We start from the raw sequence: 12,981 nt of genomic DNA, 5'->3' as shown, positions 1-12,981 counted from the left end.
TTTTTAGCTACGTGCCACTGAACATAGCATTTGAAGTTGTTGAACTGTCACTGGGCTGCACGTGAAAGTGTAAATGTTCATATTCGCTTATTGGTCTTTTCTTGACAGCACCACATCCTGCGGAGGTATTTCAGATCAATTTAATTTAATTATAGGTATAAACCACACTAAACATAATGAAGTTGCAATTACAAAGGTATTTATGAAATTGATCCGGAAAATTGCTAATCAGTATTGATCCGGTACCTACACTGCACCCAGGCTCAGGATACAGTATGCCAACAAGCTCAATGAGGGATACCTGCTGTACCATGGTGGTGAAAGTTCCAGATAAATCATGTCCCTTCTCAGATTGTGATGTGGGTAATGACCTTCATTACAAGAAACTGTAGATTTATCCACAGAAAAGTGTGTTTGAGTTGTCTGGTACCTCTCCTCTAACGGATCCAGACTTACAGAACCCGTTAAGCAATGTTTCCAACTGCTATGGGCTGAAACCAACCAGGGTCACTGGGGTCTAATTGCTGTTACCTTGCATTTTTCACTTTGATAACAAAACTGAGAGCGAGGTGGTTTCCGAGGAACATTATTTGGATTTTTTACCCTTGAGAGGTATATACTCAAAGATACCTCAGCTAATGTGTTTTCTTTTGGCAGATTGTAACAGCTGCAACCTAACTCCACTGCATTATAAATTCTTTTAAGGGCAATTTTCACCTACTTTTTTTGTATATCTGTTATGGCAGAGCCTTTTTTTTATTAGAAATGGCCATCTTGTTATGGTTTTTCCCGTAGTATATTGTAAGTTTATAATTCCAAATTTAGCCATTGGCAATCTTGGAACAGTAAATCAATAGTAAAGTATACCAAAAAGCATAAAAAAAAGTCTACTGTGCATGCACACTTAAGGACAGCCATCTGAGAATGTTTCTGACATACTTTATCTTTCTTTACCATTCTAAGATTGCCTATGAATTGCGTTCAAAACGATGCCATCTTCAAACAGTAAATAATGATAAAGTATGGGAAAAAAATATTCAAGATGGCACACGTAGCCATCTTTCAATATTTTTTGCATTTTGCATATTTTAACATTTTGTTACCAATGAAACATGGAATACGCATTGCTTCTAAATGTGTCATCCTTCCTGGTGCTATTAATGAATGTTAAAACATGCAAAGAATATTGAAAGATGGCCTCCTATGTATGCAAATACAGGTCACCATCTTTCAATGCTTTATTCATACTTTATCATTGCAGCAGTAGGTAAATTATTAAGGTCACTGCGTAAATGCCCAGATAATGGATCAATATTGACCGCCCTTAGAGAGCAAAGGAAATTGTATAAAAGGGATCTATGGACCTTTAAAAAAGGCCAACAGGAGGTCCTATGGGCCAAACTACATTTTGCGACCAAAACATCTGACTCCAAAAGATTCTGGAAAATCATCAATACAATAGACAATGGTGCAAAAGCAGGCAATAACGCAAACATAACAGAGGAAGTATGGGTATCCCATTTAAAGTCACATCTAAAAGAATTGACCATCGAAGAAGGCCCCCAAATGCAGTCACATATGATTGGTGGGGATCCCAACATCCCTGAACCTTTGAAATTTACGGCACCAGAACTATTAAAAATCATTGGAAAGTCACGAATGGACTGTGCCCCAGGCCCCAATGGCTTACCGCAATCACTATTTAAACAAGACACGGAAAGATGGGCCAATTTCCTGGCAGCAATGTTTAATGACGTGATCACAACAGTCATTGTCCCGGCATCCTGGAAAGGCTCAATAATCCACCCCATATATAAGGGTGGGAGCGTGCTCTCCCCAAGCAACTACAGACTAATCGCTCTTTTAGACGTTGACCTCAAGTACTTTTCCTGCTGTGTGCTAAAACATCTAGAAGCCTGGATTACAGAGAACAATATTCTACCCTTTAATCAAACCGGGTTACCAAGCACCAAGGAACATTAACAAATCTTATGAGGCTAGGCTTGATCATAAACAGAGCAAAAGCAAAGGGGACTCCAACTTATTTATGTTTTGTTGACTTTAAAGCTGCTTTTGACTGTGTCTCCCGCGGCAAAATGTGGGCCAAATTACTACAATGGGGGCTGCCACACTCTATTTTAAATGCCATCAAAATGATATACTCTGATACTTGGGTAAGGGTTAAATTGGGGGAAGGCTCTCACCTATCCAGGGCAGTCAAAACAACAGTGGGGGTGAAGCAAGGCTGTGTATTGGCTCCAACACTCTTCAACCTGTACATAGCAGATCTCCCCGCCAAGTTAAATGGTCACTCATCCCACTCTCCATCACTGGGCGGTCAACAAGTATCCAACCTACTATATGCAGATGACCTACTACTAATCAGTAATACCAGAATAGGCATGCAGAAATTGTTAAAGGCATTAGAAGAATACTCAGGTTCTAATGATTTAGAAATTAATCATAAAAAATCTAAAATGATTACCTTAAACCGCAGGCCAACCACCCAAGGCAAATGGCATATGAATGAGAAAACCCTAGAGGAAGTAACATCATACAGATACCTAGGATTGGTGGTGGATGCTAGAGGTAATTACATGCCACAAAAAGAGGCTATAAAAAACAAGACGCGGGCCCTTACTTACGCCTTTTGCAAGCTAGCAACTTCAATCTGTGGTCATGCTCTGAACCCATTAACAGCAGTAATGAGAGCGAAGCTACTTCCAACTATCACCTATGGGACCGAAATAATGAGGTGGATGGAAGTAGGTCTTCTGGATAAGCTTCTGATAAAAACCTATAAGCACGTTTTTCGGCTGCCCGGACGTGCATCGCCAGCCCAGGTCAGACTGGAATTTATGCTGGTCAAACAGTTGTTAGCCCGACCGGCAGCATACATTAAATGCTGCTACAAACTGAGCCGCGCTTCGAAAGGGTCTTTAGCCAATCTAGTCTGGCAGGAAATTATCCTAGAAAGAGGGAACCCCAACTACATAAGGTATCTAGAAAAAAGTAAGAATCTTTTGAACTTAGATAAGGTATGGAACCGGTCTCTACCCATCCCCGTTTTCAATAAAGCAGTGAATAAAGCAAGTAAATTATAGAGCTTGTTAGAAGATAAGATCTCATTAGCCAAAAGGGAGCATAGTTGGTTGATCCTTAACTCCTACAAAACATTTAAAGAATCACCACTTATGGCTAGCTCCTACTCACGGAAAATCAAGCAATCCTTTCTCAGACTTAGGCTGAGTGAAGTCCCTACTTTAGACCTCATGCCAAAATGGAAGAAGGAGCGGCAAGTAGGCTCCCAGGAGTGCCGTCTCTGTCATCTAGCAGATGAAAACTTGATGCATGTGGTCTGCATTTGCCTAGCCCTGGCGGCCGAAAGGAGACTCTTACTAAAAAATAAATTTAACGGTTTAACAATTAGATCATGCAGACAAGCATTAATTGCAGCCTTTAACCCTCGAAATACAATATTGAACATTAGGCTGGTTCAATTTTTGGAAATTTTCACTGTAAAAACCACAGCCTCTCGAAATAACCAACTCAGAGGGAGGGCGGAAACGATAGCGAAATCATTATAACCCGCTTTGAACATCTTAAAGAAGGGAAGGCTCCTAGGTAGTCCATTAGGTTTAGCTTGTGTCATAATAAAGTCTGGTATCAACAACCAGACTTAAGTAGGGGTAAATAAAATCGATAGAAGGTCTCTTCCCACTTTGTCCTATTTTTACCAATGCCTCATTGGGCTGTTACTGTTTTCTTTATATTTCTTTGTGGAAGGAAACTTCATATATCATTTCATTTTAAACACAAGATTTTATTTGGCACTGCATTTTTCTTACCTTCAATAAGATTGTTCTGTTGCCCTATTATTAATGCCTTATAGCACTAGTATGTTTTTTTCTTAAAATTTTTATGTGGAAGGAAACTTTACTTACCATTTCACCCTAAGCCAAAGAACTGTAATTGTCTTTTTGCACTAAAATTGTTCTGTTAAATGTTTACGTGGAAGGAAATGTTTTATGGTTTTAATTAACTAATAAACTTGTTTTTACTCTCTCATACTTTATCTTTGCTGGCTGCATATCCATTAACATTCACAAAGTCAGTAGCTCTGAGGGTGGCCATTAAAGGCCAAACCTACAGGCTTTGTCAATAATTGGCCTATTTGTGTAAGTTACCCAACATGCTTCTCATTAGACAGGAGGTGGTGGGCCACAGAAGGGATGTGGCTCATACACGGGTAGCCTTCAGAACAGCCACATATTATAGACTTGCAAAAATCCTTACAAGGATCTTGCAGTCAGGATTCGTTAGCAGGAATAAGTCCCTCAGGTGCTGAAGGCCAGAGACCTGTGCTTCTCAGGCAGAGTTTCAGAAAGTGTAGAGTTACATCAAGAAACTTTCAAACCAAGTACATGTACTCAGTGGCTCAGTTGTAGACAATCTCAGTAGCTCCCTAAGACAGAGAACCCGAAGATAATAATCTTCTGATAGTAACAATGACAAGGTATAATTGGGGAAAGTGAGGAGAGAAAACACACTGGCATTCAGGAGTTTCTTACATGAACCATTCTCCGCAAGTAAAATCCTAAGGAAAATAAGTATGTACTAGTGCTGGGTCTGACTGAGCAACTGACTGGTGAGTCCAATCCAACTCGGAGACATGCTTTAAAACTTAGAAATATCTAGCTTCAATAAGTAATCAATAATCATCAAAGGTCAATATCATCAAAAATCTGTCAACATCCTGCATTTTTTTCAAGATCATTCCCCCAAATAGCTTAAGCCTACCCACTCTTCCTCAGCCATTGTGTTGCTAGAAGGGCACACTAGAGTTTAAAGGACCTCTGCTGAGTGGTTAGAGGTAAATCATGCCAGACTACAGTGATACCAGATCCAGTCAACAAAGTTATTTGTTCATTTTCACTTCACAATTAAAACAGAAAACGTTGTGCATTAGCTACTGGCGGATGCATCCAGTTCAGTGTGAGCTAATAAACTCATAAACACTATGAATAATGTGACAAGGTCTTAAATGTGTATGTTGTATAATCTTACTGGGAAGGAATTCTACTGGGCAATTTAAAGTTGACTTAGTGCAGTTAAAATGATTGGAATTAGGCAACACATGTTTAGATTTTTTGCACCAAATTCCCATCCGGGTCCCACGGTTATGGGCAGCATCCATAACTGACAAGGCAAGTTGCAATGAATTAGCCTGCCCATCTTGGCTTGTCTAACAGCTTAGGGGAGATTTTAGCTGAAAAATAATTTTACCTCTACGAATAAACGAAACTTCAGGCCAGTTGGCAGGTTTTGTGGAGGTACTGTGATCATATATACAGAAATATTCGTAGACACTGAAACCCAAGGTTGTATAAATACAATGATAACCACTTATAGGTCCCTTCCTGCTGCCTTTTCCAGTGTGGATTGCCCTCCCATGCTTCCACTTCCACTTGGGGTTTATATTCCTTTCTCCTTTCTCCACTAAGAGAGTATTCCTTCATGTTCTACCTCCTGCTAGAAGATTGCCTTTGCCATCTCACCCTGAGCCGTTTTTGACTTCCACTAAATGTACCATCGCCTACCATGTGGCAAAGCCTGTGGATTCTGTCTAGGTTTCTTTCGGGTTGTCTGCCTCCTTCACTAACCTTGTAAATTTGATAATCTGACTATGGTGATTACACAGTAAAGCACGGGTACGTGGTAAAGTGCATTTTATTTGTAGCTGCAAGGGGTGATGTGAGTTAGTCTACTGATCCAGCTGTAATGACAGGTTGAGTCAGTCTATTTTTAATTGTGCATTCCTCTGTGGACTGAGCCTTTAAGACCCGTAAGACCCAATTATCAGCCGTCTCCTGCGGGTAAGCTATTATTAGACTAATGGTGATGGTCTGAAGCAAGCTCTGGTTTGACGTTGCTGCACATTACAATTCAAGAAAGCACACAGTAGGATTCAGCAGTCAGCAAACACCCCTAGGAAACCACTTGGGACTCCATTGATAATGCAGCTCAGGTGCAGTCGCGCCACACTCCTGTAGCAACTGATCTAGGTATATGTGGTGCTGTATGTCAATTACCTTCACAAGTCCTTAAAGTATGCAACTCTAATTGTAATGAGAAAATGAAAATACTCTTCGAATTTTAACAAAAAGCAGCTTGGCTCTTGCAAGTTTCATTAGAGAGCTGTTGTTCCCCTGTGATAAACTGAGGTTGTCCACGGCTGCCATCGCCAATGATGCTTTTCAATAGTACAAGAGTGATCAGCAAAGGCTATTGCATTGTAACATTTCTAACACATTACTTCTTTCATCAGGGTGCATGGTGTATGAAAAACTTGGAGAACAAGTCTTTGGAACTCCGGGGAAGCTGGTGGTGTTTGGATGCACCTCTCTGCAGAATGTTGGAGGTAGGCTGAAGTTCAAGAGTCTAATTGATTACTGATGTGCAGTATCACAAATGCGCTCATGACTACATAACATGTTTGTGACGACCTTAACAATTGAGTCACAATGACAGCATCATCACAGATCGCAATCCGTGGGACCGATCCGTGGCACGATCAGTGCTTAAATTGTAAATAAAAACGTGCCGGTGCCCAAACTTCTGAAACACACTGCTGCAATTAAATGTGCGAGCACAGAATACTGAGGTAGGGTGGTCCTAAAGCCATCTTGGTCCCCTTTAATTAATTGACATCCACTCCCTGCCCCTTCAGCTGACTCTTGTATTGTATTGTATTGTAATAGCATTTATATAGTGCTTACTACCCCTGACGAGACGTCGAAGCGCTTTTTGGTGCTAAGCACGCTACTCTGGAACTCAAAAGGAATTAGTGGTGGATTAGTGTAGGTAAATATGAGTACAGTTGTAGTATTATTAAGAGTTAATTTGAGCCACGGATGTGTGAGTTTGTAAGTTGGATTGACAGGAGTAATGGAGGGGTGGAGGAGGGAAGAATCCAGAAGTGTTAATTGGGAGTTTATGGTAATAGGATTTAGGCTTGGGATGAGTAAAGGGGGGATGGAGGAGGTAAGAGTCTGTATAAAGGGTTAGGGAGATCATAGTAGCAGGGTGAGATAAATTAGGGAGAATTTAGTAGGGTTGTTTGGGAGATCATGGTAGTAAAATGAAGTTTTGGGTGAGTTAGATGTGGAAGAGGAGGGAAAAGCTTTGGCAGCGTTATTTAGGAGATGAAAATAGTAGAATGGATTTGGGATGAGTCAGAGTGGGAATAGAGGATAGATTGATAGAGACATGATATATGGTGATGGGTAGACAAAGTGTGATATAAAATGAGAGCAGGGATTCATAAGTATCTGATATAACAACTTATCTAGGAGTTATGCAATGACCTATGAACATGTTAAGCATAGAATAACATACACACACACACCATATATATATATATATATATATATATATATATATATATATATACACACACACACACACACACATACATACACACATGAATGCACACATATATGCACACATATATTTACATACATATTTAAGCCATGAGTAGATATACATTAGTGAAACAGGTTTAAAGAGTATATGTATAGTTTATTGTTATGACATAGTAGCGATACATATTTTCTAAAGAACTATATATAACTAGAATATACACATAAACAGATAACAAATATTTATCAACATAGGCAAATGCAGTCCATAGCTGTTTGAATATGGTGGTTATAAAGGAAAGAAGCAACTCTTGAGTAGTTTTCTGAAGACAAGATAGTTATCTGTGGCTCTTATAGTTGGGGGTAATGAATTCCATAGTTTGGCTGCTTGAACTGAGAAGGATGTACCACCTATAGTCTTTTTTTTTGTATGGTGGTGTTCTAAGGGAGGGTGCCAATCTTGAGCGGAGGTTTCTTTGTTGAATGTATTTGGTTATTTCGTTTCTGATAAAGAGCGGTCCTGTTCCATGTATAGCTTTGTGGGTGATACAAAGCAGCTTGAAGGAGCATCTTCTGGCAACGGGTAACCAGTGTAGTGCTCTCAAGGCAGGGGGGATGTGGGCTTGTGGCTTTACATGTAATAGTAGCCTGGCTGCGGAGTTCTGAATGCGTTGTAGTTTTTTCATAATAGATACAGAAGATCCATGGTAGAGGCCATTGGCATAATCCAGTTTGGATAGTACAAGCGAGATAGTAGCTTGCACCTTGTGTGGAATTCTGAGGTGGGGGAAGATGCGTTGTAGAGTCTTCAAGGTGATGAAGCTTGTTTGTGCTAATTTGTCCACTTGGGAATTCATTGTTAACTTGGAGTCCATGGTGATTCCAAGGTTTTTAACTTCCTTGGATAATTGAGGAGGTGGTCCGAGATCGTCAGGCCAGGTGCATGCACAGTTGGTCATAATTTTTCCAGTCACCACATATGAGTATATCTGTTTTGGAGGCATCTAGTTTGAGATGGCTCCAAGTCATCCACTGATCAACGGCTCTGAGGCAACTGAAGATTAGTGAGTTTTCAATGTTTTTGGGGCATTCTAATTTAAGTAGTATGTGTGTGTCATCTGCATAGTTGTAGCATGTGAGATGAATATCATTGATCAGTTCTGGTAATGATATCATGTAGATGTTGAAAAGCAAAGGTGAGATGATTGATCCTTGGGGGACCCCTGCTTTTGTGAGGTAGGGTTTGGACGAGAAGGGGGGCGAATAGATGATATTAGTTATTTTTTGAAGGTAAGATGTATCCTTCTATGCCGGCTTCATGGAGTCTTTGAATTAGGGTGTCATGGTCAACCATATCAAAGGCTGCCGAGAGGTCCAAGAGAAGTAGTGCAGCAACTCCATTGCTGTTGACTGTGTTTTTAAGATCACCCCATGATTGCTGATTCAGTGCCTCTTGCGGCTTTCTGCTTTCTCCCTTTGTGGGGCTTTTCCGTCTTTCTCTTCCTCTGTCTTTCCCATATGTGTCTTTTTTACTCAGTAATTGTGGAATGCAGAAAAATAAGTTATAGCCCCCACCTGCTGAAATTAAGCACTGGCTACAGTAGTGCCCCAGTGAAATCAAATTACCCCCCTTCTTGGTCTCTTCCTGCGCCCACACTCCTCTATCCTCCCAGTCTTTTATACTTGAATTATTATTATGCGTGTTAATAGTGCTTCTGCTATCCTACACCTTTTCCGTGTGAACGAGAGAAGCTCGTTCTGCTGTCTGACAATGTTGTACCCACTATGTCTGAACAACGAAAAGAAGCAAAGCACATACAGAAATTCACCTCTCACGTCCTCAGCAAACAGTTGATGCTGAGATGTTTAAGGGGCAATGCAGTTGGTTGGTGAGAGTTATGGAAGTCTGTCACTGACCTAATCCGACTTCTCCCTGCTGCTCATGATTTTAAAGGGAGGTAGAGGTGGAGGGCTTCCATGTACACACGTCAGTTCCCCTCCCCGCTCACCTAAATCACCTATTCGGATGCAAAGTTAGAAGTGAGCGGCCAAAGATAGGGGCAGATGGTGTGAGGGTGAAGTAAGTGCAAGGGGGAAGCAAACAGAGGGAGACTAAGAAGAGGAAACATTTATGTATCACATGGAGAGAAAGAACAAGCAAAGAAGGCCTGTAATAAAAAAAGTGAATTAAAGCGGTTTACGAGTCAAGCCCAGTGGTCCCCTCTGAAACTTGGAGCCATGGGCCAGGGCCCATCTCGACCGTGCTTAAAGCCTGCGTGTTATAATGTTGTGGTGGAATGTACCTGGAACCTGGAATGTGGATCCTCTCCGTGCCCCAGACTCCAGCTCCTGAGCAGGCGTTCCAGGGATGCCAGTTAGCGCTAGACTGGCTGACAGATAGCTGTGCCGAGTTATAGAGGAGTTAATTAAATAAACCAATAGTTTACTTACGGTTCCTGGTGTCCTTTCGTGTAGAGGAGGACAGTACAAGAATTTGGTCATGAGGTGGCCAGCCAGAATCTACAACTCGCAGCTGTGAACCCATCACGTACCCAGTGTGACATCCGTTGGATTACACTGAGGATTTGCATCGGTCAGAGACGGAACTGGCATTGGTATTCCAGCAACACCGGTATTTGTCTGTTCTTTTATCGCCCAGGAGCCCATTTTAGCACAGGGAACCCACTGAAGTACACGCACGTGAGACGCAAGACTTTGCCTTCTTTTAAGGACAAGCCGTGTGAGTCAGAAGGAGAGCAGTGCCGTGAGATACGAGCATCAAGACTAGAGCCACAGGCCTCAACACAAGCAACTTGCGCTCAGCTGATGGTGTGTCCTCACGTAGAATATGTCGTACATGTGGCCACAGTTTTCTTTGGGCCCACAAAGTGATACACACACCAGCTGACTGGCATTGCATTCACAAGGGCACCTTTCTGTTGGCCACATACGGTAATACGCACGCCAACTTTGCATAACATTGCATTCCCCAGGGCAACTTTTAGTTGCCCTGTATACAGTGATATGCACACCAGCTAAACCAGCAACAAAACAGTTGTGTCTATGTGTGCATAGTAAAGTTGCTTCCCTTCAGCAATGTGCATGGATCGCTGATTCGCACAACCATTGTGGGTCTTTAGTGCTATTTTGAGGAAAGTAGAAAGCATGTTATTTGATCCTCACATTGCACAGTAAATGGGGTGTCATTTGTATACACCTTATTTTTCACAGACTATCTCTTTGTTTGCCATCATACAGTCTCAGAGTGCTATTGTTTCACCATCTATACTTTTGTCAGTGCCAGGCCCTTTGTCCATGGAGTGGGAGGATTGGATAAGTATGTTTGAAACATACTTTGAAGCGTTAGAGGATACAAAGTTCAGTGCATCATGTGACAAAGCCTTACTTTTGAAAAACTCAGGCAAGGAAGGGCAACATATCTTTAAGTATTTGCATACTCAGCCCAATGGTGATCCTATTGAGGATGTTTATGTAGAAACAAAGAAACATCTTGAACTTAAATTTGCAAAGGAAATCAATCTAGAAATGAATTGCTAAGTGTTTTACACCCACCCACAAGAAGAGACCGAATCCATAGATGACTTTGTATCAAAATTGAGGGAACTTTCTTTGAAATGCAAATTTCGGGCAATGGCTGATTAATTAGTTTACGACCGGTTAATTGTGCATTGCAAATGCAGGAAAATGGAGGTACCCTTATGGGCAGCCAAGAACCTCTCTCTCAAAGGTGTAATTGACATTGTCAAGGCTGTAGAGCAATCTCAACTTTGCATGCGAGAAATGGGGAAGAAAGACATGCTAATAGTGCGGTTTCGACTATTGCTAAGGAGGACCTTGATGTGGATGCAGTGTTTAAGGCAGGTCTTGCTGCTACTAAAACAAAGCAGGCTTCTAAGGCATGCTATAGATATGGGAGTAACTTTCACACTGCTGATTACCATAAATGTGTAGCCATAAATAAGGATTGTCGAAAATGTGGATGTTGTGACAGAATGCAAGCAAGTGAACAAGTTAAGGGTGGCTATAATAGATGAAGAAAGTAAAACGACAGAGCAGCAAGATACAATTCTCTGTATTAGTGATGTTTGTGCAGGGAAGGAGCAGCAGACCTAAGGCAGAGTTTGTAGTTAAAGGAAGTACGGTACAGCTCATAATTGATCCAGGTTCTATGTATACCATTGCTCCTAAAGCTGTGTTTTTGGATAATTGGCCTGAGGTGAACTTGTTGCCTAAGGGCATTAACCCAAGGGAATATCAGGGTGCAAAAATAGATTTAGTAGGATACATGGAAACCACTGTGGAGTTTAGTGGGAGAGTGATTAAGGCAAAGTTTATGTGGCTGAGGATGGACCATCCATTTTAGGCTGGTTGCACCAGTATGACCTCAACATTGTGGTAAATCTAAGAGCGGCCAATCAATCGATGGTAGTTAATGAAATGGCTTTGCCTGATATTCTAGAGGAGGCCCAGGATGTCCTTAAGGAGAAATACGACTATTTGATGGGTTATGTCCACAAGACTGTGTTAAGACCTGATGTGGTTCCTGTCCAACATCAAGTACGTAGAATTCCTTTAGTGGCATGAGCACAGGTGAAAGAGATGTTATAAGAAATGATTTCATCAGGAGTAAATGAACCAGTAGTGACATCCAGGTGGATATCTCCAGTGGTGATTACTGAGGAAGCCGATGGCAAGTGCAGATTGTGTATGGCCTGAGATCCCTAAACTAGAATGTGTTGGTAGACACTTAACCATTGCCAAACATAAACAAATTGATACTGGCCCAGGTGGTGGGAAGTATTTCTCCAAACTTGATTTGAAGAACGTCTACCACCAAATCAAATACATGATGAATCAAAGCCCTTTGCAGCCTTCGTTACTATAAAAGGTAAGTTTCAGTTTACAGCAATGCCATCCACTTTATGTTCAGAAGCAAGCACCTTCCAGCACATGAGTGAAGTGTTCAGAGGCATGGCAAACATTCTTTATTTCCAAGAAGATAGTCTGATATTGGGTGATTCCATTGAACAAGATAACAAGATCCTTATTTAAGCTGTCTATAGCTTAAAGGAAGCTGGATTATCTTTAAGGCAAGACAAGTGTAAGTTTCTGATTGATCAGGTAGAATACCTGGGGTATAATATCACTGTTGATGAGGTGAAACCCAAAGAAAATTTGTTGGATGAAATAAGGTTGGCTCCTTCACCAGTTGACAAAGATCGGTTTAAGGTCTTTCTTGGGTCTCATCGAATATTACGCCAGGTTTGTACCAAGGTAACTCAGATAGGCTGAATGCTTAAGGCTTTTGCTAAAGAAAGGTGCCAGTTTCCTGTGGGGAGATGAGCAAAAGAAGTGTTTTGAGCAAATTAAAGAAGAAATTTGAAGTGCAGGTATATTAACGCCATTTGAAACCAGGGTGGAATCTATTCTCACTGTTGATGCACATGCCACAGGTTTGGGGGCTGTTCTATCATAAATACATGGCAACCAAGAGAAAACAGTGTAATTTGCATCAAGAACCTTGACCACCTCTGAGAGG

General features: G+C 41.2%; 1 protein-coding gene across 1 annotated transcript in view; it reads left to right on the top strand.

Moving 5' to 3' along the window:
• The window catches only part of SLC38A1 (solute carrier family 38 member 1), a 412,157-nt gene that overhangs the window by 256,518 nt on the left and 142,658 nt on the right, over positions 1-12,981 (top strand). The window contains exon 6 of the mRNA XM_069229085.1: positions 6,329-6,421. Within this exon, the coding sequence (XP_069085186.1) occupies positions 6,329-6,421 (93 nt within the window). The remainder of the gene's footprint in view (positions 1-6,328; positions 6,422-12,981) is intronic.

Source organism: Pleurodeles waltl, chromosome 4_1 (assembly GCF_031143425.1).
Source record: "Pleurodeles waltl isolate 20211129_DDA chromosome 4_1, aPleWal1.hap1.20221129, whole genome shotgun sequence".
Lineage (NCBI taxonomy): Eukaryota > Metazoa > Chordata > Amphibia > Caudata > Salamandridae > Pleurodeles > Pleurodeles waltl.
Note: the sequence above shows the minus strand (reverse complement) of the source record. Positions and strands in the feature narration are given on the sequence as shown.